At 43.7% G+C, this 26,078-nt stretch overlaps 1 protein-coding gene across 1 annotated transcript; it reads left to right on the top strand.

Moving 5' to 3' along the window:
- Positions 1-1,491: 1,491 nt before the first annotated feature.
- On the top strand, positions 1,492-25,820 carry LOC308337345 (uncharacterized protein; the record flags this gene model as incomplete). The annotated part of the gene is made up of 4 exons (XM_080795493.1): positions 1,492-1,575; positions 13,828-14,354; positions 15,065-15,167; positions 25,264-25,820. The coding sequence occupies 4 exons, from the start codon at positions 1,492-1,494 to the stop codon at positions 25,288-25,290; spliced, it is 741 nt and encodes a 246-aa protein (XP_080651619.1). The 3' UTR covers positions 25,291-25,820.
- Between the last annotated feature and the right edge of the window lie 258 nt (positions 25,821-26,078).

The following is a 26,078-nucleotide window of genomic DNA, read 5'->3' as shown; positions in this document are numbered from 1 at the left end:
AGTAGTGTAGTAGAGGTGTATGCTCACTCAATAAATATTAATTCAGTACCCTGAGCTAACCACCAAGAAAATATAACAGAATTCCTCTCCTCCTACTGCAGTTGTGATTGTCAATCCTACAAGGACTCTGGCTGGATTCAAGATACCAACCAGGAAACTCTCAATAACTCTGCAGAAAATCCTCATTACCAAAGGAACATTTCCAGAAAGGACATGGGTGTATGAATTTTTGCTTGTTTTGTGAGTTAACATTTGTTCAGACCCAGAGACATGTATTCCTACCTTTGCTCTTCGGTTTTCCCACACCAGAGAGTACCTTTAAGGAGAGTCAGTGACAGACAGGATGACTTAATTCCTGTTGGCATGGGCTTGAACTAAAGCCTGGAGTTCATGACACCAAAGTCTCCAAGGCCTATCTGTCTTTCTTGAAAATGAACCTCCTGAGTGGGCTACTTTGTTTTGTTGTGCTTTGCTTTTGTCAAGCAGAACACTGTGCACCAGTTAGCACCCCAGGAGAGAATTCCAATACTTCTGCCCACCATATCTTGGTACTGGAGTCACCAAGGAAAAGAAATCACAATGCAGTCAACCACTGGATGGAACAGCATGTTATTTCCATAGATAAAAGACAGAGCAAGATCATCTTCAATAGTGGGTGTTGGTCCCACCCAAATCTTGGCCATATCTCCACAGCTGAACCAGGGCGATTTGCCTAGGCATGCCCTTCTTCTGCCACAGTAGAAGAACCCTGTCACTTCCCCTTGTTGGCCAGCAGTGGGGTTGGCCAGGTGTCATGTGACATACACACTTAAGCAGAACAAAGGCACATACATTGAACTTGCAACAGGGAAAGATATTCACATGAGCATAGGCTGCATGGGCTCTTCATCTCTTGGTAAGGAAATAGTCCAGGCCCAAGACCCATTCTTACATGGCCACGTGGGAGTCAAAAGACTGAACGATGATACTGCCTGTCCCAACAATTTTGTTTTTGGCAGGGGGCTGGGAAGGCAGAAGAAAAGTTTACTATGAAGAGAAACCAGAACTGGAAAATGTCAGTGAACATCATAGACAAATGCACTTTGAAATACTGACAATAATAGCTAACATTTATATGGTGCTTATTCTGTACCTAAATACAAATAGGCACTGATTTATTTAGATAAATATCTAAATACAGATAAGGCACTGTTCTAAATACTTTATTGGTATTCGTTCCAGTTAGTCCCCTCAGTAGCGCTAAGTAGGTATACTTATTATTCCTATAATAGTACGAATGAGAAAGCTGAAGCCCAGATAGTTTTATTAAATTGCCTAAGACCACACAGCTAGTAAGTGGCAGAGGCAAGCTTCGAACTCGGGCAGTTCGGCTCCAGAGCACTTTTTTTTTTTTTTTTCCAGAGCACATGTTTTTAATCACTGTGCCACGATGACTTTCAGGAAGACAAGGAACTCACTGCAGTCTGACTGAGACAGGACCAGATCACCACGATGGAAGAATACCCCTCGGATCTGAGAAATACAGAGACTGATGCCAAGGAGAAGAAAATGAATACGACCCTTGGCTGTATACCAGTGAGTTTGGTAGTTGGGCTAGATATTGTCAGTGTCATGAATAAGCATTGTTAATATGGTCCTTATAAATGCTTTATTTACTGATTACACACATGTGATAGGGAGAAAAGGGAATACAGGTCAGATAGATCTTTTATAAATCTAGTTGAGGGGTGCCTGGGTGGCTCAGTGGGTTAAAGCCTCTGCCTTTGGCTCAGGTCATGATCCCAGGGTCCTGGGATCGAGCCCCACATTGGGCTCTCTGCTCAGCAGGGAGCCTGCTTCCCCCTCTCTCTCTGCCTCCTCTCTGCCTACTTGTGATCTCTGTCTGTCAAATAAAAAAAAAAAATCTAGTTGAAAGTATTTCCTACTTTTTATGTATTGGTTTTGAGAAAATTCATTTTGAGTGAAGCATTTAATTAGCTCTCCCTTTTCACGAGGCTAATTGTCATGGAAATCTAGAGACAGGTATATTTTGTTGGTCTAACAGCTTTGGAACTGGGCAAGAGACATGAAATTGCTTTGAGATAACACTGCAAGGATGTTGGGAACTCCTAGAAAGGAAATATGATGTGAGTGCTACAACCCAGGCAGCTGAATTAATTATAAATAAAGTATAGGGGTGTCTGGCTGGTGACTCTTGATCTTGGGGTTGTAAGTTTTTGCCCCATATCAGGTGCAGAGATTACTTAAAAATAAAATCTTCAGGGGCACCTGGGTGGCTCAGTCAGTTAAGCACCTGACTCTTGATTTCGGCTCGGGTCATGATCTCAGGGTTGTGAAATTGAGCCCCACATCAGGCTCTGCATTCAGCTGGTAGTCTGCTTGAGATTCTCTTTCCCTCTTCTTCCCCCTCTGCCCCTCCCCTCATTTACCCTTGTGCTCACTCTCTCAAATAAAATCTTTAAAAAAAAATCTTTAAAAAGAAAGAAAGACAAGTACAGACCAGTATCCCTCATGAACAAGGGAAGAAGAAACCCACAACTAAATATTAGCAAACTGAATCCAATAATATATAAACAAATGTCTTATTCCAGGAATGCAAGGAAGGTTTGATATTTGGAAAAATCTGGCAATGTAATGTGTCCTACTAACATTCTTAAAAAAAGACTTGATACGATCAATTGATGCAAAACAAATTTGAAAACACTCAACATCCATTTTGATAAAAGTCCTTAGCAAACTAGGAATTTATCCTTTTTTAAAAAAAATTTATTTTATTATTTTATTTTTTTTAGGAATTCATCCTTTTGACCAGGGCTTGACTTGTGTTAGATGAAGGAGGCATTTGACAATGATATGACAGGGACTGATGAGAACACAACACAACACAACACAACACAACAAAATAAAATAAAACTTGCCTTAGGAAAAAACTCTCCTTTAAGTTCTTTTCACAGGCTTTTCTTCTTGTGTGTTTATCCAGACTCACAACAGAGCCCATGTACTCCAGTGGAGGATAGGAACACACCGTTTTCACTCATAGGAGGTTACTGTAAGGGAAAGATCTCATTGATCACTGAAAGTCTAAAGAACCCTGTTGAGGGCCACTGAGGCCCTGATAGATGGCCAAGCCTCTCAGGGTTACAGCATGGTTGGCATAGCTCCTGCCATCTCTGCTGACTTGATATCTCTCCCTTAGACTAGATACTTCTGACCCACTGTCCTGGGCTAGAGACTTGGGGGCATTAAAAACTGCAAGGCAATGGCTCCGCATGAACAAGCCTGAAAAAAATCATCAGTTATCTCCGGACTGGAGATAGGGGTCTCCCTATCCTTTCACGTCCGGAGATGTGGAGTCTCTGGACTGCATGCAACAAAGACTAGAAAACTTCAAAGAAAAACATCATGTTCCTGCCTTCTCAGGACCCCAAGGACTTACTCATATCTTGTAATCAGACCACTGAATCCTTGCCCGTTTTATGGCCATATCAGAATGTAGTGTGCCTTAGATATAAATTTTTTCCTATTGTACTACTAAAGGTTAAAAACAATGATTAGTGCTACCCTTCCTCTATATATAACTACTTATTACTAATCTGTGTTTGTTCCCTTTTATTCCATTACTCACTGTAAAAAACCTTCTGTACTGCTGTAACCCTAGACACTGCCTACATAGGAAGCGTACCGATCAAATAAACTAGAGATGCCCGATTGCTGAAGACAGCCTGTTGAGCGGCTCTCTCATTCCTTTTGCCGACACCGTCCATCCTTTGGGGACCCCTAGACCTGCCGAGGCTGGACCCTGGCAGAACCCGTCATTTGTTCTTTAGTCTTTGACTCTTCTTGCCTTCCCTTTTCCATCATTCCCTTGGCCCTCACTCCAGTTCCAGTTTTATTACTTCCTACCGTCATCCATTCCCTCTGTCTTGAAAGCATCATACAGCCTTGATAAGAAACGTAATAAAACACAGTGTACGCAGCAGTGTGCCTCTCAGATGTCTCCCCCTTGAGAACGAAGTAACTCGTTCTCTCGGCTGCTTAGAGGTTTGGCAGCTAGTAATTCATCTGAATCTCTGTCCAGGCATTGCCCTAGGATGAAGAAAGTTACTGACCAAAGTTATGCCCCATCTCCAAGGGCAGTCCATATCCAGTAACTGGTAGATGTGGAGTTCAAGTCCTGGCACCTTTGCCTCAGTTAGGGATAACACTGAAAGGCATTTCCAAATCCATGAAGACTTTGCACAATTCACCAATTAACATAGGGTTCCAAATCTTGACAATTCAATTCAGAAAATTTTATCCCCTTATATCAGAGTTGGATATTTCTCTTTGCTTCTACAGATCCACTCACCACCTTCTCTATCCTGCCTCTGTGTCTTAGGAGGCGGGCCTCTGCATCTACCAGGCTCTCTTGCCTTCTGGCTTCTAGCTGGATTCAGCCAATGGGGGAACCATCCAGAGAGGCTACATGGAAGGCAGGAGAGCAGTTGAGAAAATGGGAATCCAAAAACAAGTATTAGAGTAGGAACACGGGAGACAATCAGAAATTTCATCTTGGACAAGTTTTTTAGGGATGATGAGTTCTGCTACCTTTCTCCTATTTTTCATTAAAAAGGCTATCTGTGCAGTTATGAGCCTGAATTAGACCTGTCACCCCTCTCTATTAAGGTCATAATGAGATTTCTGCAGTGAGAAGACAAAGTACCGGTTTGACTGTAGTACTTTAAAGCAGATTAATTTTAAGGGTTACCTATTTAAGATATTATCTCTCAAATGCACAAACTTAAGACAAGGTATAAAACCTCCCATTTATTTATCTAGTCACTCAACAAACACATTTTGAGCATCTATTATGTTGCCAACAGTATTCTAGGCACTGAGGTACAAAATATACAAAAATCCCTGTCCTTGTGGGCACTTATATTCTACAGAAGTGGTGAATAACAGCATATCCATGCTTGCAAAAGATGACCTTATCAGAGGATTTAAGGTGTGTTTTTGTAATTGTTAAATTAAAATTTAATTCACATAACATAAAGTTTGCCATTACAAAGTCTCCAACTCAGTGGTTTTTAATATATTCACAATGTTGTGCAACCATCACCACTCTTTTAACTCCGAGAAAATTTTCATCACTCTCAAAAGAAACTCCACACCCATCTGTTACACGCTGAATTGTGTCTGTCCCCCAGATTTCATGTTTAAGGCCCTAACCCCAGAATGCAACCTTACTTGGAAATACGGTCACTGCAGATGGAACTAGTTAAGACGAAGTCACACAGGAGTAGGGTGGGTCCCCAAGCCAATATGACTGATACCCTTCTAAAAAGGGAAATTTGGACACTGAAAGAGATACACACACACACACACACACACACACACACACACACAGGGAGAACACTAGTGAAGATTAGATTTATGCTGCTATAAGCCAAGGAACTACTAGGAGAGAAGTCTGGAACGAATCCTTCCCTAGTACCTTCAGAGAGAGCATGGGCCCTGGTGACACCTTGATCTCAGATTTCTAGTCTCCAGAACCGTGAGACAATATTTTTTTTGTGTGTGAGACAATACATTTCTGTTGTTTAAGCCATCCAGTTGTGACACTTTGTTATGGCAGCCTTAGCAAGCTAATCAACTATTAACAGTCACTCCATTTGCCCTTCCCCTCAGCCACCGGCAACCACTCATCTACATCATGTCTTTAAGGATTTGTCTATTCTGGGTATTTCTTTAAGATGTGAGAGAGAGGGAGAGAGAGAGAGAGAGAGAGAGAAAGCATGTTCTTGCGTGTGAGTGTTGGGGGTAGGGCACAGGGAGAGTCTTCAAGCAGACTCCCTGCTGAGCATAAAGCCCAATGTGGGGCTGGACCCCGTGATCCATGAGATCATGACCTGAGCCAAAACAAACAGTAGGACACTCAATGGACTGAGCCACCCAGGCACCCCTACTCTGGATATTTCTTATAAATGGAATCATAGAATATGTGGCTTCTTGTGTCAGGTTTTTTTTTTGCTTGCAATGTTTTCAAGGTTCATCCACAACTGTTTATTGTATCAGTACTTCATTCCTTTTTATGGTTAAGTAATAATTTATTGTATGGATATACCACAATTTGTTTATTCATCACTTGACTGACATTCGGCTTATTTCCACTTTTGGTTGTCAGGACTAATACAGCTATGGACATTCATGTACAAGTTTTTTTTCTTTGTGTGAATACATGTTTTCAATTCTCTTGGGTATACACCTGGGAGTGAAACTGCTGGGCCCTATGGTATCTCTACATTTTAACTTTTTGAGGAACTGCCAAACTGTTTTTCAACATGGCTGTACCTTTTTACATTCCCACCAGCGATGAAATAGGAGGGTTCCAGTTTCTTCTCAGAAATTTTATTTATTTGAAAGAAAACGTGAGAGAGAGTATGTGAGAGAGAGAGAGAGAGCACAAGCAGAGGTAGGGGTAGAGGGAGAAGCAGACTCCCCTCACCCTCAAGCAGGGAGCCCAATGGAGGACTTGATCCCAGGACCCTGGGATCATGACCTGAGCTGAAGGCAGACACTTAACCGAATGAGCCACCCAGGTGCCCTCTTCTCGGTAATTTTAATGCAATGATTGTATGTTACCGTGGGATTAAAAATATGATGACGAGTTTGTCTGGGTCTTAATAGATTTGAGGTGAATTTGATTTCCAAGCATTAAGTGCAGTAGGTAGCAGGAAATGTAGAATTAGAGCTTAGAAAAAAGTCAGAGTTAGAGATATGGATATGAGATTCTTCACACTTCCCCCTCAAATATGAATTTCCTTTCTTCCACCTTTTTTTTAAAAGATTTTATTTATTTATTTGACAGACAGAGATCACAGGTAGGCAGAGAGGCAGCCAGAGAGAGAGGAAGGGAAGCAGGCTCCCCGCCGAGCAGAGAGCCCGACGCGGGGCTCGATCCCAGGACCCCGGGACCATGACCCGAGCCGAAGACAGAGGCTTTAACCCACTGAGCCACCCAGGCGCCCCATCCTTTCTTCCACCTTTGAAACTATAACCATGCAGTGTACCATTCAAAAGAAAAACAAAATTAATTTCAAATAATGACAACTTTTTTCTCATTCTGTGATTTGGTCTTCACATTTTTTTTTTAAAGGTTTTATTTATTTATTTGACAGAGAGAGATCACAAGCAAGCAGAGAGACAGGCAGAGAGAGGGGGGAGGAACAGGCTCCCTGGTGAGCAGAGAGCCCGATGTGGGACTCGATCCCAGGACCCTGAGATCATGACCTGAGCTGAAGGCAGAGGCTTAACCCACTGAGCCACCCAGGCGCCCTGGTCTTCACATTCTTCATCCATTTTTCTATTTGTACGTTTTCTTTTACTTAAGAGTTTGTGGGGACATTGTTTATCAGGGATATTAACTCTTTGTCACAAATATTGCAAATATTTTCCCACATGTACAGTTTGTCTCTTGATTTTTTCGTGGCATATATTCTCTTTTGTATTTTTATAATGTTTATTCTACTGGGATATCAGAAATATCCATGTCTATTTTTAAAACTTTTTAAAAGTAATCTCTACACTTAACATGGTGCTCAAACTCACAACCCCAAGATCAAGAGTCAGATGTTCTCCTAAACCTGCTAGGGGCCTCTTTTGCATTTTATAGATGTTTTATTTTTATTTATTTTATTTTTTAAAAGGTTTTATTTATTTGTCAGAGAGAGAGAGTGCACACAAGCAGGGGGAGTAGCGGGCAGAGGGAGAAGCAGACTCCCCGCTGAGCAAGGAGTCCTATGCGGTGCTTGATCCCAGGACCCCGGGATCATGACCTGAGCCAAAGGTAGATGCTTAACCAACTAACCACCCAAGCATCCCTTAAAGATGTTTTAATGAAGTCTAGGATTTACTTTATGGCTTCCAGGTTGGTTTTGTTTACGCAACACTTTTATTATATATTATTTTCCATATATGCATGAATATATACTAGACCACTTCTACTTTTTCGTCAACCGTTATAACCTAGCATTAAGTAAATTTATAGAAACTTAATATACAGTAAGTCAAATTCCCCTCTCAATTTTTTCATACTCTTACTGATGAAACTTTAGACATTTAGTGTTTCATATACTTGATTCTGATTTTTTAAAAGAATTTATTTATTTATTTGACAGAGGGAGATCATGATAGAGGGAACACAAGCAGGTGGAGTGGGAGAGGGAGAAGCAGGCTTCCCACCAAGCAGGGAGCCCGATGTGGGGCTCGATCCCAGGACCCTGGAATCATGACCTGAGCCAAAGGCGCCCTTGATTCTGATTTCTTATTCTGTTTTAGTGATCTCTTTTAAACTGCTCTATACTGTATTTTATTATTTTTTTAAATTTTTTGTGTGTGTGCCTTATTTTATTTAGTGAAGTTTATAATGGAGGGTAAGTCCTCACTTATTACAACTATCATCAGAATACCCTTGGTTGTTTTCATATATATTTTTTCCCTGCCAATTAAAATGAAGAATTGAACTACAGGCCCCTGAGCCTATTGAAGATAATTATTTACCCTCCTACACTGCTGTTGGGAATGCAAGCTGGTGCAGCCACTCTGGAGAACAGAATGAAGGTTTCTCAAAAAGTTGAAAATAGAGATATTCCCAATTGTGCTACTGGGTATTTACCCCAAAGATACAAATGTAGTGATCTGAAGGGGCCCGTGAACCCCAATGTTTATAGCAGTGATGTCCACAATAGCCAAACTATGGAAACAGCCTAGATGTCCATCAACAGATGAATGGATAAAGATGATGTGGTGTATATATACAATGGAATATTATGCAGCCATCAAAACCCCCCCAAATTTTGCCATTTGCAATGACGTGGATGGAACTAGAGCATATTATGCTAAGTGAAATATGTCAATCAGAGAAAGACAATTATCATATGATCTCACTGATATGAGGAATTTGAGATATAAGACAGAGGATCATAGGGGAAGGGAGGGAAAAATGAAACAAGATGAAACCAGAGAGGGAGACAAACCTTAAGAGACTCTTAATCTCAGGAAACAGAAGGTTGCTGGAAGGGAGGGGTGGGAGGGATGGGGTGGCTAGGTGATGGACATTGGGGAGGGTATATGCTATGGTGAGTGCTGTGAATTGTGTAAGACTGAAGAATCACAGACCTGTACCCCTGAAATAAATAATATATTATATGTTAATTAAAATAAAAAAATTTTTAAAAAGATAATGAGTCCAATTGCCTGAAGTTCATGGATTAGGTTTATGTGCAATTGGGTTTTTATAGTACTGCATTTATATTCAGGAATACAGTTTATTTTCTTTTATACAGATGATGTTCAATCTTCTTAGCTTTATTTAGAGTTGTATTTTTGCTTTTTGATGTATATCATTCTTCCTAGGATATATATTTTACTAGTTATCACTGACATGCACATGATGGATAATCTAGATTCTATAGAGTCCCTAGTTGGTATCCAGCTAGGAGGTCCATGCATACTGAGAATGATACAATTTTCATTTCAGAAAATAAAGTGACAATGCAAAGGTTGCTTTGAGATGCAGAGGGGAAAGGGGAGGCATTTCAAGTAAAAGAGTGTTATCTATACCAAAGAAAAACACACAGACAAAAGCAGCAGCAAATGTAACTGGTCAAGGTTTCCATTTGAAGTCAGTGGTTGTTGAACAAGAGCATTTTCACAAAAGAAATTAGAGAACCACAATATTATATGTATGATTAAAAATTTCCAAATAAATTTAGTTACAATAAAGCAAGTTGCTTACACAAAAGAAACCCCCTTGAAATGAAATGGACATGAAAAGAATTCTACTCGTTTGCCCAAGGACAGAGGCTGTCTTTTGGAGAAAAAAAAAGACAGACTTTTATGTAATGCTTAGACTTTATGGAACATCAGAGAATGCAGAAAGTGCAGAGAAAAGCCTACAATTTAAATCAATTTGCAAGTGCATTTAGCTCCGGATTACAACTTATTCAGCATTAGAAAATTCATACTGAATAGAAACCTTGTTAAAGTTAGGAACACGGAGGGGTGCCTGGGTGGCTCAGTCGGTTGGGGGTCTGCCTTTGGCTTGGGTCATGGTCCTCAGGTCCTGGGTTCGAGCTCCGCTTCTCCCTCCACCTGCCACTCCCCCTGCTTCTGCTCACTCTCTCTCTTTGTCAAATAAATAAATAAAATCTTTCAAAAAAAAGTTAGGAACATGGAAAAACCTTAGCCAATACCTACACATTACTCAACATAAGAGAATTCATATTGGAGGGAAATCCTGCAAATGTGTTGAATTCGCCAATCCTCACATCTTATTCAACATCACAGCATTCATACTGAAATGAATATAAATGAAATAAACATATATACATATACATTTATATAAACATATAAATGATGTGAATGAGGAAAGGCCTTTAGACACGACTTCACCCTTGTCAATGTGAGATAATTCTTCCTGGGGAGAACCACCCTTCAAATGTATGATATTTGGGAAATCCCAAATACAGATATGGCTGCACTGCTGGCAAGCGTGAGACAATTCGTCTCAGAGAAATCGCTATGAATGTAATGAATGAAGATAGGAAGGAATGCGTTCAACTCCTACACAGCTCAGCATCAGCGAATTCATATAAAATAGAGATAATATGAACCTAGGGTACATTCTTTTACCCACAGCTCATACTTTATTCATCATCAGATAATTTACTATAGACAACAAAATGAAATTTAAATAATTGTAATTCATGGGTCATCCCTGGTTTAGCTATGGGAAATTCATTGTAGAGATGGACGTTAAGAATTTTGTTTTGTGCTTCAACATAATTAACCAATAGGAAATCCATATAGAGATAACCAAAGCGGGCAGAAATGTAAAAATCTCTTTGATTGTAGATAATAATTTTCTTTTTTTTTTTAAAGATTTTATTTATTTATTTGACAAACAGAGATCACAAGTAGGCAGAGAGGCAGGCAGAGAGAGAGAGGGAAGCAGGCTCCCTGCTGAGCAAAGAGCCCGCTGCGGGGCTCGATCCCAGGACCCTGAGATCATGACCTGAGCCGAAGGCAGAGGCTTAACCCATTGAGCCACCCAGGTGCCCCCAGATAATAATTTTCTTATATGAACCAGTATTACACCAAAAGTTATCTACTGAAAAGATAACTGGCCAAAATAACTGATAAAGTCACAGAAGACAGTGACTTCAACAGAGGAGGGGACTATAAAGCACAGGTTACTGCAGGGACTGGCTCCAAAGACCTTCATTTCTGACTATAGCAGTGCCCCTCACTCCTGTCCGCTCCTGCCTGTGGCAATCCATAGGGTCAGCTGGAGAGAGGGCAGTGCGGTCCAGCCAAGAGAACACCTGACATTGGCCTTCCATTCTTGACAGAAACTCATGCAGTTCAAAGGGCAGAATACCATCAAATGATTGTATGATGGGCCTGTCACCTTGGCCATTGTGGGGAAGAACTCCAGGAAGAGGAAGGTACCAGGGACTCTCAGCAGAACACGGCACCAGGCCCTCTGCTCCTCAGCCATGGAAAAGCACTGACACGCCTTCCAGGCCTTCCAGATGCCACTGCTGCGACCCGCGCATTGCTGAGGGCGGATTCAAACTGGGTTCAGAAGGTCCACGTCCTGGGATGGCAAAAACACACTAGAGAGTGAGTACCCATCTGAGCATTTGGAGCAACACGGGTCTCCAAGGCCCCACTCGGGCTCCATGATACCCTAGGACTCGGGACTCAGAAACGCTGTTCTGCTTCTCAGAGGCCTGTGAGGCCTCCTGAGCTGTTTGATGCGTGGTTAGGACTTACTGCAGGGAGAGCGTGTGGAGTAGAAGCAGCAAAGGGAAAAGGGGTAGGGGTGAGGCCCATTAGCAGCCAGGCATGACATGGCAGTGGTCGCCCCCCAAAGGAGTCCCATGGTCACTCATTCATTCTCCCAGGAATGATGTGTGTGACAAAACCTGCCAGGCGTGGCCAGCCAGGGAATTTGGCCCGAGCCTCGGGGTCTGGGGCCTCACTGGGAGGTTGTGCAGGCAAGTGGCATCCCCGTGACTCAGGTTACCGCCCTCCAGAGGTCAAACTAATACAGCACGACCCAGGGCCTCACGCAGGCAAACCCAGACCTTCACCCTGAGTCACACTGTCTGCAGAAGCTCTCGGGCCACACTGGAACAGCGATGCTCAGACTACCAGCAGTCTCACTAGGCAGAATGTGACAGGGGCTTAGCGGTGGTCTCCCAGGAGCCAGACAACGACCAGTGCTCCTGCAACAGGATTTTCTGTGGAATATACGGGCCTCGAGCAATCCGGGCCTCCTGGGTTTACCCTTAACAATTAATTTTCACTTCGTTAGAAGTCTAGTGGCTGACAGGAAAACATGTTTTCAGGTGAATATGAATGGTGACCCTGGGTAAGGCTGGAACGGGCACGGGCACGACTGCGCAAGAAGGCAGCAAAGGGGAAGCCCACGCTATGGGAAGGTACAGCAACGATATCAACATGCTACCGAGTGTGTGCGAGAGAAGAACGTAAACCACCACCACAAACCAGGAGCCCGATGTGGGCTAAATCCTGGGCTTGGGGCTCTAAGATGCGCCCTACGTCAGTCACAACAGCCCTTTAGGCAGGTGGTCCTCAGCTGTGACCCAAAGGGCCAGAAAGTGCTGGAGACAAGCCTTCTCCCCTATGGACTGATATATCCGAACAGCCCGGGCAGAGGATGGACGGGAAGAACACCTTGCATGCTTCTCTGGTCTGAAATGGCGAAGTCACACTAGAAATGCTACCGTTGCGTGAGTAACAAACACGTGTCCTTCCCCAGGCCCCACGCCAACCGCTGGGTCTAGTCTTTCTGTGCGAGCACCTGTCCGTGTCTTACGAGGATCCGGGAGAGTCTGACCAGGGCCCAACACCAGGGACTTCTGCAGCTGGGGGTTTCTCAGCTGTCCTCGGGACACTAGCATACCAACTCTGCTGAACTTTTCCTGCCTTCCGACGGTGATGGCCGAAAAGAAGGACAGCAGGTCTCTTCTCTAGAAATAAACAGGCGGCGTCTCTAAGCCTGGCCGTCACTTACAAACGCACACGGAATGCATTCACAGTGGGCAGCAGTACCCAGTCACGCACCTCAGGGAATGCGGGCTCTTCTCCTGGGATCCTGAAGGCTTGGGCCGTCACTTCCCAGAACTCTGCGCTGTCGATCCGGGCTAGGAATCCCCCAAACCACCGAGGAACCTTAGTTCACTCCTAGAGGGCAAAGGGAAAGACAGGGAGAAAGCAGTATGTTCCCGTGGAAGCTTACCTACGTGTACGCGGAACTGCGTGATGGTTTTTGCCACAGGCTTCCCTCACGGTGCGTGGCACCTGTGGCTCGAGCTCACGAGGAATCGGGCACATCTGACCTGAGACCCGACCACGCACGGCCCAGGGTTCTGCTCGGGGCCCAGGCAGCTACAAGGGCGCCACACACTTGGCCTCTTTTCCCCCACACCCTGACGGAAACAGCAAACTTTCCTCAACGGCACTGACAGGCTTTATTAGCGGCCACGCTACCAGTGGCTGCCGCTGTCAGAGACCAAAACTCTCTGCTTCTTTAGGCGGCGCTGTCAGCAAAACCACACTCTCCCAGGTCGCCCGGGGTCCCTGAAACTGGAGCAACCCGATTTCTTTCACGAGAATCGGGCAGGGGCGGCCTCGTCTGTGGGTGTGGCTGCCCTCCAGCCCCGCGCCCAGGCTCTCCTTGGGGACTCTTCCCCCCGACGGGGCCTGACCCCTGCCCTCTGACCCCCTCGGACCCGGGACCCGCACGGCTCCCAGGGAACGGCCACGCCCCAAGATGGCCGCGCCCCTGTGCCGCTGAGGACGGCAGCAGGAGCCGCTACCGTTTCTTATTCCGACGAGCTGAAGGAAGCGGAGAGCGTGGCTTTGCGGGGTGGCCGGTGCGCAGCAGAACGGCGCGGGACACAGCGCCTCGGCCTCCGAGGCAGCGGGAGTGAAGCCCCTGAACCCATCCGCAGGCGCCTCGCCGCCGGGAGGCGCCATTCCCGCCCCGCCCCAGCCCGTCCCGCGCCTGAATGTGCGACTCGTCGCGGAAAATGTTCGCACGCTCTGGTCGCCGCTTCGCTCCGCAGAGGAACCCCGAAAGAATCACTGTCCGCCACACGGCCCGTCTCGCCCATCGACAGTGCGGACCCGGCCCCCTCGCCCCGTCTCCGTGCGCGTGCGCCGCGCTCCGACCTCGGGCTGCGGGGCTACAAGAGCGGAAGTGCTCCGCTGACCCGAGGGCGTCGCGCTGTCGCGCCGGTTGTTGTTATCCGCCGCGACCGTCGGGTGGTGGGAGTCGAGTACGGGAAGGCGGAGCGGACACCGGCTGCAGGGGAGGGCGGGGGTGGTGGGTTCGCGCCTCTGCGGGCTCGAGTCACTGGGCGGAGGGCGGGCATCGGGATGCGGGCGGCGGCGAGTGATACAGTGAGTGAGTTTGCCGAGTGCCTAGTAAGTGCGAGGCACCTTTGCGGTCCCCGCTCATCTTCCTGACGGTCTGCGAGCAGGTGCTACGATTATCTTCGTTTTATTGCGAGGAAGCAAGTACAGAAAGGCTGACACCTGTCCCAAGTCACACAGCTACGCAACCCCGGGGGATCCTTCTGCCTATTCCCCCCCTGCCTGGCGCTTGGCCTTTCTAACTAACGTTTCCGAAATTGATCGAGTTTGTGCTTGCTGTCTGCCTTCCCTGCTCGAATAGAGCTCCACAAGGTCGGGGACCTCTGACGAGTTTGTTCCCTGGTGGATCTGCAGCGCGTAGTATAGGCACATAGCGGGCCCTCCCCATTTTCACTGGACGAATAAAAGCGACAGAGCAGGCAGTGAGTTGATTGCAGAGGCAGTGCTCAGCTCCTTGTCTGGTGGTAATAGGGTCCTACTAAATAAACATCGCTCTTCAAACTCAGATGAGGCCTTGGGCTTCCTCGCATAAAGTAAAACACTGGAGTTTTCCTCAGCTTCACTCCATCACAGGGGTTGCTGATTGCATCTCCTGTGTGGTCCTTCTTTCCAGGAGCGGGGTGCGTCACTGGGACCACCGCTCACCGCTGCGGGTCCCAGCTCACCTGCACCTGGGCTTCCGAGTCTACAGAAGAGCCAGTCTGAGGCCTCAGAAGGTGAGTCCCCCTGGGTCAGAGGCACAGATGGGGTGCCGCAGGGATGGCCCCAGCTGAAACGCGTTTGTCTCTGAATCCTTAGGTCCTGCATCCTTAGGAACAAGAGAGCTCTCCTGAGGGGCCTGAGAGGAAGAGCCTCAGCCCAGACCCAGAGCCCAGGGCAGAGGGACGAGGCTCAAAGGACAGACCCAGAGCTCAGGGCAGAATGGCAGGGACTCGGACAGATCCAGAACCCAGTGCAGAGGGTGTAGGTTCCCGGGACAGATCCGGACCCTAGGGCAGGGGGTGGAGGCTTAGAGGATGAGCAGGTCCAAGAAGAGCTGGACCTGCAGTGGCCTCTGTCCCTCCTCCAGCTGAGAGAGAGCATGCCCACTGTGTGACGGTGGGCAGTTGGACCCCATTGGAGGAGAGAGATGAGATGTCCAAGTGGATGGAGGGATGGTGCCATGATGCAGGGGCCCTGCCGCCGTCCTGCAAGGGCAGGTCCAGGGTGACGAGTGACACTGCCGGCCTCGAAGGACTGTCTCCTCTGCTGACATGCCTGTGTGCACAGCATAACGGCCCCCTTTTTTCCATTGGCTGTTTCTGGATTTGTGTCAGTGTGAACATCCCACCCACTTCTACACAAATGTTGACACTCCCCCTGGTCTGAGTAAAGTGCAGAACATTTTTGTATTGTTTTCTTTTTGCCGTGGTAAAATGTGCAAGTAGTCTGGAGGTACGCTGTCTTCTGGTTCTGCTGTCTTGTTTTGGTTTATCCCAGGAGCAGTTAATTCCCACTTGAATTGTTCATGGTTTTTGGTCATTATCAGTGAAACTTGTGAATTTCTGTACAGCTATTTATGTGGACATATGTTTTTATATTTTTTGGGTAAATATCTGTAGTGAGGTTGATTGGTCATATGGTAAGCATATGTTTAACTTTATAAGACATTGCAAAACTGTTTTCCAACATGGCTACACCATTTTGTTTTCCTACTAACAACACACTTTTCTTTTCTTTTTTTTTTTTTTTAAGATTTTATTTATTTATTTGACAGACAGATCACAAGTAGGCAGAGAGGCAGGCAGAGAGAGAAGGGAGGAAGCAGGCTCCCTGCTGAGCAGAGAGCCCGATGCGGGGCTCGATCCCAGGACGCTGGGATCATGACCTGAGCCGAAGGCAGCGGCTTTAACCCACTGAGCCACCCAGGCGCCCCTAACAACACACTTTTCATGTAGGTGTGTACGGGTAGCTCACTGTGACTTAAATTTGCATTTTTAAAAAGATTTTGTTTATTTATTTGAGGGAGAGCATGAGCTGGTGGGAGGGGGAGATGGAGAGGGGGAAGCAGACCTCCTGCTAAGCAAGGAGCCAGATGTGGACTCAATCCCAGGACCCTGGGATCATGACCTGAGCTGAAGGCAGATGCTTAACTGACTGAGCCACCCAGGTGCCCCTTAAATTTGCATTTTTGTAATGACTGTTGCTCCCGAGCATCTTTTCATGTGCTTGTCTGCAGTCTGTTTATCTTTGGTGAGGTGTCTATTGTAATCTTTTGCCAGTTTTATAATATAATTGTTATCATTTTATACATATATAAATACATAGATCTTTTAATATGTCTCTCTGTTTTCTTTATATATTTTATTTTCAAGTTCTTTATCTTCTATGCATTTTCCAGCATTTACTCACAAGTTGTGGATTGTTTGTGTCTTTTGAAGACATTTTTATTTTATTTTATTTTTTTATTTTTTTTAAGATTTTTTATTTATTTATTTGACAGACAGATCACAAGTAGGCAGAGGCAGGCAGAGAGAGAGAGGAGGAAGCAGACTCCCTGCTGAGCAGAGAGCCCGATGCGGGGCTCGATCCCAGGACGCTGGGATCATGACCCGAGCCGAAGGCAGAGGCTTAAACCACTGAGCCACCCAGGTGCCCCGACATTTTTATTTTTGATGAAGTCCAGTTTAGCAAGTTTTTCTCTTATGGTTCATGCATTTGTGGCCCATTTATCAAATTTCTTTCTAACCCATGCTAAGAAAGATTTTTCTCATATGTTTTCTAACAGAAGATTATAATTTGGTTCTTATAGTTAAAGCTATGACTGAAGGAGCCCTGGATGGCTCAGTTGGTTAAATGTCTGCCTTCAGCTCAGGTCATGATCCCCGGGTCCTGGGATTGAGTCTCATGTTGGGCTCCTTCCTCAGCAGGGAACCAGCTTCTTCCTCTGTCTGCTGCTCCCCCTGCTTGTACTCTCTCTTTCTCTCTCTCTCTGACAAATAAATGGGTAGAATCTTTTAAAAATAATAAAAATAAAGCTAAGACTGATAACGAGTTAACTTTTATATCTGTTGTGAGGTAAGGGTCAACATTCTTTTATTATTACTATTTTTTCATACTCAGTTCCATTTGTTTCAGTGACTTTGATGATAAGGTTTTTTAAACGTATTCAGTGAAGGTTTATGTTTATTTTTAATTTCAATTCAATTAATTAACATATAGCATATAATTAGTTTCAGAGGTAGAGTTCAGTGATTCACCAGTCTTATGTAATACCCAGTACTCATTACAACAGATACCCTCCTCCTTAATGTCTGTCACCTAGTTACTCCATTCCCCCCCCAACCTCCTTACCCCTCAGCAACCCTTAGTTTGTTTCCTGTGATTAAGAGTCTCTTATGGTTTGTCTCTCCCTCTGATTTCATCTTATTTTATTTTTCCCTCCCTTCCTCTATGATCCTCTGTCTTGTTTCTCAAATTCCTCATATCAGTGAGATCATATGATAATTGTCTTCCTCTGATTGACTTATTTTGCTTAGCCTAATACCCTCTAGTTGTATCCATGTTGTTGCAAATGGCAAGATTTCATTTTTTTTGATGCCTGAGTATTATTCCATTGTATATATATACCACATCTTCTTTATTCATCTGTCAGTGGACATCTGGGCTCTTTCCATAGTTTGGCTATTGTGGACTTTGCTGTTATAAACCTTTGGGTGCAGGTGTTACTTGAGATCACTGCATTTGTATCTTTGTGGTAAACACCCAGTAGTGCAATTGCTGGGTCATAGGGTAGTTCTGTTTTCCAATTTTTATCCTCCATATTGTTTTCCAGAGTGGCTGCACCACCTTGCGTTTCCACCAACAGTGTGAGAGGGTTCCCCTTTCTCCTCATCCTCGCCAACATCTGTTGCTTCCCGATTTGTTAATTTTAGCCATTCTGACTGGTGTCAGGTGGCATCACATTGTGGTTTTGATTTCCCTGATGCCGAATGATGTTGAGCATTTTATTATGTGTCTTTTGGCCATTTGTAGGTCTTCTTTGGAGAAATGTCTGTTCATGTCTTCTGCCCATTTCTTGGCTGGATTATTTATTCTTTGGGTGTTCAGTTTGATAAGTTCTTTATAGTGATCCTGGGCATTTATCTGATATGTCACTTGCAAATATCTTCTCCCATTCTCTCAGCTGTCTTTTGGTTTTGTCGACTGTTTCCTTTGCTGTGCAAAAGCTTTTTATCTTGTTGAAGTCCTAATAGTTGACTTTTGCCTTTGTTTCCCTTGCCATTGGAGACGTGTCTAGCAAGAAGTTGCTGCGGCTGAGGACACACAGGTTGCTGCCTGTGTTCTCAAGGATTTTGATCGATTCCCGTCTCACATTTAGGTCTTTCATCCATTTTGAGTCTATTTTTTGTGTATGGTGTAAGAAAATGGTCTGGTTTCATTCTTCTGCATGTGGCTGTCCAATTATTCTAAGACCCTTTGTTGAAGCGACTGTCTTTTTTTCATTGGATATTCTTTCCTGTTCTGTTGAAGTTTAGTTGATCATAGATTTGAGGTCCATTTCTGGGATCTCCATTCTGTTCCACTGATCTGTGGATGTGTTTTTGTGCCAAGACCATACTGTCTTGATGATTACAGCTTTGTAATAGAGCTTGAAGTCCAGAATTGTGATGCCACCCACTTTGGTTTTCTTTTTCAACATTCCTTTGGCTATTTGGGGTATTTTGTGGTTCCGTACAAATTTTAGGATCATTTGTTCCAGTTCTGTGAAAAAAGTTTATGGTATTTTGATAGGGATTGCATTGAATATATAGGTTACTCTAGGTAGCATAGACATTTTCACAATATTTGTTCTTCCAATCCGTGAGCATGGAACGTTTTTTCATTTCTTTGTGTCTTCCTCAGTTTCTTTCATGAGTGTCTTATAGTTTTCTGAGTATAGATACTTTGCCTCTTTGGTTAGGTTTATTCCTAGGTATCTTATGGTTTTGGGTACAATTGTAAGTGGGATTGACTCCTTAATTTCTCTTCCTTCTCTCTCATTGTTAGTGTATAGAAATGCAACTGATTGTGTATTGATCTTATATCCTGCCACTCTGCTGAATTCTTGTATGAGTTCTAGCATTTGGGGGGTAGAGTCTTTTGCGTTTTCCACATAGAGTATCATGTCATCTGCGAAGATTGAGAATTTCACTTCTTCTTTGCCAATTTCAATGCCTTCTTTTTTTGTTCTTGTTGTTGTTGTCTGACTGCTGAGGCTGTGACTTCTAGTACTATGTTGAACAACAGTGGTGATAGTGAACATCCCTGTTGTGTTCCTGACCTTAGAGGAAAAGCTCTCAGTTTTTCCCCATTGAGAATGATACTCGTTCTGGGCTTTGGGTAGGTGGCTTTTATGATACTGAGGTATGTTCCCTCTATCCCTACACTATGAAGAGTTTTAATCAAGAAAGGATGCTGTACTTTGTCAAATGCTTTTTCTGCATCTGTTAAGGAGATCGTATGGCTCTTGTCTTGTCTTTTATCAATGTGGCATATCACATTGATTGATTTGTGGATGTTGAACCAACCTTGCAGTCCAGGAATAAATCCCACTTGGTCAATGAATAATCCTTTTAATGTACTGTTGGATCCTATTGGCTGGTGTCTTGGTGAGAATTTTTTCATTTTTGTTCATCAGGGATTTTGGTGGGGTCTTTGTCTGGTTTGGGGATCAAGGTGATGCTGGCCTCATAGAAAGAGTTTGAAGCTTTTCCTTCAATTTTTCAATTTTTTGAAACAGCTCCGGAAGAATAGGTATTAATTCTTCTTTAAATGTTTAGTAGAATTGCCCTGGGAAGCCATCTGGTCCTGGAGTCTTATTCGTTGGGAGATTTTTGATTACTGCTTCCATTTCCTCACTGATTAAGGGTCTGTTCAGGTTTTCTATTTCTTCCTAGTTCAGTTTTGGTCATTTATGTGTTTCTGGGAATGCATCCATTTCTTCCAGATTGCCTAATCTGTTGGCATATAGTTGCTCAGAATATGTTCTTATAATTGTTTGTATTTCTTTGGTATTGGTTGTGATCTCTCCTCTTTCATTCATCATTTTGTTTATTTGGGTCCTTTCTCTTTTCTTTTTGGTGAGTCTGGCCAGGGGTTTATTGATCTTATTAATTCTTTCAAAGAACCAGCTCCTAGTTTCATTGATCTGTTCTACTGTTCTTTTGGTTTCTATTTCATTGGTTTCTGCTCTAATCTTTATTATTTCTCATCTCCTGCTTGGTTTAGGCTTTATCTCCTGTTCTTTCTCCAGCTTGTTTAGGTGTAAGGTTAGGTCGTATATTTGAGACCTTTCTTGTTTCTTGAGAAAGGCTTATATTGCTATATACTTCCCTCTTTGGATCACCTTTGCTACATCCCAAAGGTTTTGAACAATTGTGTTTTTATTTTCATGTGTTTCTATGAATTTTTAAAATTCTTTAATTTCCTGGTTGACCCATTTATTCTTTAGTAGGATGCTCTCTGGCCTCAGTGTATTTGAGTTCTTTCCAAATTTTCTCCCGTGATTGAGTTCAAGTTTCCAAGCATTGTGGTCTGAAAATATGCAGGCAATGATCTCAGTCTATGTACCAGTTGAGACCTGATTTGTGACCCAGTATATGATCTGTTCTGGAGAATGGTCCATGTGCACTTGAGAAGAATGTGTATTCTGTTGCTTTAGGATGGAATGCTTGGACTATATCTGTGAAGTCCATCTGAGCCAGTGTGTCATTCAAAGCCCTTGTTTCCTTGTTGATCTCTGCTTAGATGATCTGTCCATTTCTGTGAGTGGGGTGTGTACTATTCTTATATTATTATCAGTGTGTTTCTTTAATTTTGTTATTAATTGTCTTGTATAATTGGCTGCTCCCATGTTAGGGACATAAATATTTATAATTAGATCTTGTTGGATAGACCCTTTAATTACCATATAGTGTCCTTCCTCATCTCTTATGACAGTTTTTGGCTTAAAATCTAATTTGTCTGATATGAGGATTGCTACCCCAGCTTTCTTTGGATGTCCATTAGCATGATAAATGGTTTTCCACCCCCTCACTTTAAATCTGGAGGTATCTTTGGTCTAAAATGAGTCCTTTGTAGACACCATATCAATGGGTCTTGCTTTTTTATCCAATCTGATGCCCTGTGTCTTTTGATTTGGGCATTTAGCCCATTTAAATTTAGAGTAACTATTGAAAGATATGAATTTAGTGCCATTGTATTACCTGTAAAGTCACTGTTTCTATATATTGTCTCTGTTCCTTTCTGGTCTATGTTACTTTTGGGCTCTCTCTTTGCTTAGAGGATCCCCTTTAATATTTCCTGCAGGGCTGGTGTAGTGATCACAAATTCTTTTATTTTCTGTTCATCCTAGAAGCTTTTTATCTCTCCTTCTATTTTGAATGACAGCCTTGCTGGATAGAGTATTCTTGGCTGCATATTTTTCTCATTTAGCACCCTGAATATATCATGCCAGTCTTTTCTGGCCTGCCAGGTTTCTGTGGATAGGTTTGCTACCAGTCTAATGTTTCTGCTGTTGGAGGTTACAGAACTCTTGTCCTGAGCTGCTTTCAGGATTTTCTCTTTGTCTCTCAGATTTGCATACTTCACTATTATATGTCAAGGTGTTGACCTATTTTTATTGATTTTGAGGGGGGTTTTCTGTGCCTCCTAAACTTGAATGCCTGTTTCCATCCCCAGATTAGGGAAGTTCACAAGTATAATTTGCTCCATTATACCTTCTCTCTCTCTCTCTCTCTTTTCTTCTTCTTCTCCTTCTGGGATCCCAGTTACTCTAATATTGTTTCTCTTTGTGGTATCACTTGTCTCTTACATTCTTCCCTTGTGATCCAGTAGTTGTTTATCTTTTTCTCAGCTTCCTTATTTTCCATTACTTGGTCTTCTATATCACTAATTCTCTCTTCTGCCTCATTTATCCTAGCAGTTAGAGCCTCCATTTTTTTTTTTTTTTAGATTTTATTTATTTATTTGTCAGAGAGCGAGAGAGTGAGCACAGGCAGGCAGAGGCAGAGGGAGAAGCAGGCTCCCCACCGAGCAAGGAGCCCGATGTGGGACTCGATCCCATGACCTGAGCTGAAGGCAGCAGCTTAACCAAATGAGCCACCCAGGTGTCCCTAGAGCTTCCATTTTTTAATTGCATCTCATTAATAGCCTTTTTAAATTTCAACTTGATGAGATTTTAGTTCTTTTATTTCTCTGGAAAGGGATTCCCTAGTGTCTTCTATGCTTTTTTTCAAGCCCAACTTGTATCTTTATAATCGTTAGTCTGAACTCTAGTTCCAGCATCTTACTAATTTCCATATTGATTAGGTCCCTGGCAATCAATACTACCTCTTGTTCTCTTTTTTGAGGTGAGTTTTTCTGTCTTGTCATTCTGTCCAGAGAAGAATAGACAAGCAAGAGAACAAAATACTAAAATGGCAACAACCACTCCAGAGGAATATACACTAATAAATCAGAAGACACCCGAAACTGAAAAGAAAATTAAAATTAAAAAAAGAGAATATAATCAGACAAGTGAACACAACAGAGCAGTGGATCCTGTGTGTATTTTGGTCTGGTTGTTAGAAAACTGTATCCCAAAATTATAACAGGTGCAATACTTAGATATGTACAAAAAGAAAATTAAATACAACAAAAGGATAGAATGTAACTGTAAAGATGAAATTTTAAAAAGACTTAAAAAAAAGAAAAAAGAATATCAGACAGGTGAAGAGAACAGAACAATACACTAGAGCCTTGGTGTATTTTAGTCTGTTTACTAGAAGAAACTGCATCCCAAAATTGTAAAGAAAGAAAACTTTATATATACAAAAATAAAATACAAGGAAATGATAGAATGTAACTGTAAAAATGAAAATTGAAAAAGACTTAAAGAGTTGATAAAATAAGAAACAGGTTCAAAGGGAAATAGAAAAAAAATTAAAATTGAAAGACTAAAGAATAATGAGAAAAAAACTCCCATGAATTCTTTTTTTTTTTTTAAGAATTTATTTATTTATTTGACACAGAGAGAGATCACAAGTAGGCAGAGAGGCAGGCAGAGAGAGAGGAGGAAGCAGGCTCCCCGCCAAGCAGAGAGCCTGATGTGGGGCTCGATCCCAGGGCCTTGGGACCACGACCCGAGCCGAAGGCAGAGGCTTTAACCCACTGAGCCACCCAGGCGCCCCTCCCATGAATTCTATATACTATTTTCCTCTAGCGCTTGAGTTTTGCAGTTCTGTGTGACTGGTAAACTTGGGCTGGATGTTTTTGCTGATCTTCTGGGGAAGGGGCCTCGGGTGCTGATTCTCAGGTGTCTTTGCCCCAGGTGGAATCGCGCTGTGCCCTTGCCAGGGATCTGGGCTAAGTAAGGGGTTCTGGATTGCTTTGTGATTTTTGTTCCCTGAAGGCTTTCTGCTTTTCCTCGCCACTTAAAGGATGAGAATGAAAATGGCGGCCTCCCAATCTCCAGCCCCAGGAAAGTTCGTACCCCCAACTCCTGAGGGCACCCTCAGGGAAAAGCAGTGAATCACTCCTGTCTCGCTGGTCTCTGTCCGTACTCCGTGCTCACCTGGCCTGTGACCGAGCGTGTCTTTCTCAGGCATACTTCCCCACTTCGAGTCTCCAAACCCTGTAGACTTCTGTGGCGTGCACCCACTCCTGGGGGGGGGGAGCGTGGGGGTGTCACCGCGATTCTGCTGCTTGCTGGGCCCCTACCTGGGGAGCGGTCTCCCAGCTGTGCGATGGTTTGCAGTATGGCAACACCAAGCTGAATGCCCACTCCTCAGTTCACTGATTGCATCCAGCTTCCCTGCTGCAGTGCTTGGAAACTCTGCAGCACTCAGGCACCCCTGTCCTTTTTGTGACCCTAGGGATCCTGAGATCACACTCTCCTATGTAGGATTCCGCCCCGCTTGGCCGCCTGAGCACCTTTCCGACAGGGATATCCCTCATAGGAGCAGACTTCCACAATACTAATTCTGTGCTCTGCTGCTATATCACAGGACCAACTGTTAGGGGAATTTTTCAGCTTCTAGGTTTCGTATTATACTTCACATGTCCATTTAGAATGCATGCCTACCTGTGGTACAGGACCAGGGTTCTGATGTCTTGTAAGTAACTCCTGATTCTTCTGTTTTCATCACCTGGGGGGGTGACCTCTTTCCAGTTCCTATTTCAAAAGCTTCAATGTGCTTTATGACTTCTAGCTTTTATGAGGTAGCTCAGTTCTAGTACTTTGTACATTTGCATCCTGTGGCCTAGAACTCACTCTGCTCATGAATTAGAGCCTTAAATCCCCCAACTGCAAAGCCACACAGCATCAGTTCCTGTTCACCCCTGACTTTAGATCTCCTCTTGATTTTTGTCACAATATTCTTCATTGATCTCCAGTTTGACTGAATTTTTTTTTAAAAAGATTTTATTTATTTACCTTATAAAAGGACTGAGAGAGCACAAGCACGGGGAACAGCAGAGGGAGAGGGAAAAGTAGGCTCCCCGCCAAGGAGGGAGCCTGGTGAGGGACTTGATCCTAGATCCTGGGATCATAACCTGAGTGGAAGGCAAGACGCTTAACGACTGAGCCACCCAGGCACCCTTGACTGAGTGTTAATTAATTTCGTTAAATATGAGCCAGCATTCTCGGTATTTGCAGCCGGAGGAGGTGGCAGTGGTGGAGCACAGGGACAGTCCATCCGCATCAGCCCAAGCCCTAGTGTCAGGGGTTCACAGCAGGGCTTTTATGAATTAATTTTATCCCCTAACACGATATAGAGTAGAAATGATAATTCATTGCATTTGTTTCCCTAGAATTCCAGCAAGTTGGAGACCGGATAGATAACCACAAGGAAAGCCAAGACCAACCTCAGTGGCAAACTGCATTTGCAGACAAGGAAACACAGAAGAATCAAAGTGGCCAAGAATTCACAACCTGCAGAAAAATCATTTATCCAGGCTCAGACTTTGTTTCTATAAGGCAAAGACTCTCTAAATATCACTTGTGGGGAAGGTGTTCAAACATAATTTAAACTTTCTCCACGTAAGTAAAGGCTTTTTTGTTTCATAAAAATGTTACATTAATGGATTTTTCTCCTTCTCAGCAACACTCTTAAGCAAGGAGGATAACAGCAGTCCCACGTCCCCCAACCAAACACATATCCTAATGTTTTATAGCTTGAGGAAACAATCGTAAGGAGTGTGTCTAAGACGCAGAGATACTAAGCAGTATGGCAAGCATTAGCCCCCTACTCCGAGTCACAGTCCGTGGCTCCTTTGTGAAGCCCATTTGTATGCTTTTCCACGAGGCCCTTCATCCCTCCATACCTCACCCGACAGAATAAAGGTGGGAACATTGTATGTGGTTATTTACTACTGTCTCCCTTTTGTCTTGGATTTAGATGTTTAATAGAAACTAATGAGCAGACTTGCATTTCCATGGACATTGTAGTTGGTCTGGCCAGGCCAGCAATCACAACAACTAGGAGGGGAAAGGAGATAAATGGTACAAGAAATATTTTGGAGCTGTTGCAGAGCTGTGGAAACAATGAGGACTAGATGAATTAAAGTTCTAGAGAGTGAAGTGCGTTTTCTAGGTGACCAGACAACTTCTGTCCGTTATCTGGAGG

Source organism: Martes martes, assembly GCF_963455335.1.
Source record: "Martes martes genome assembly, chromosome: X".
In the NCBI taxonomy this organism is placed as follows: domain Eukaryota; kingdom Metazoa; phylum Chordata; class Mammalia; order Carnivora; family Mustelidae; genus Martes; species Martes martes.
Note: the sequence above shows the minus strand (reverse complement) of the source record. Positions and strands in the feature narration are given on the sequence as shown.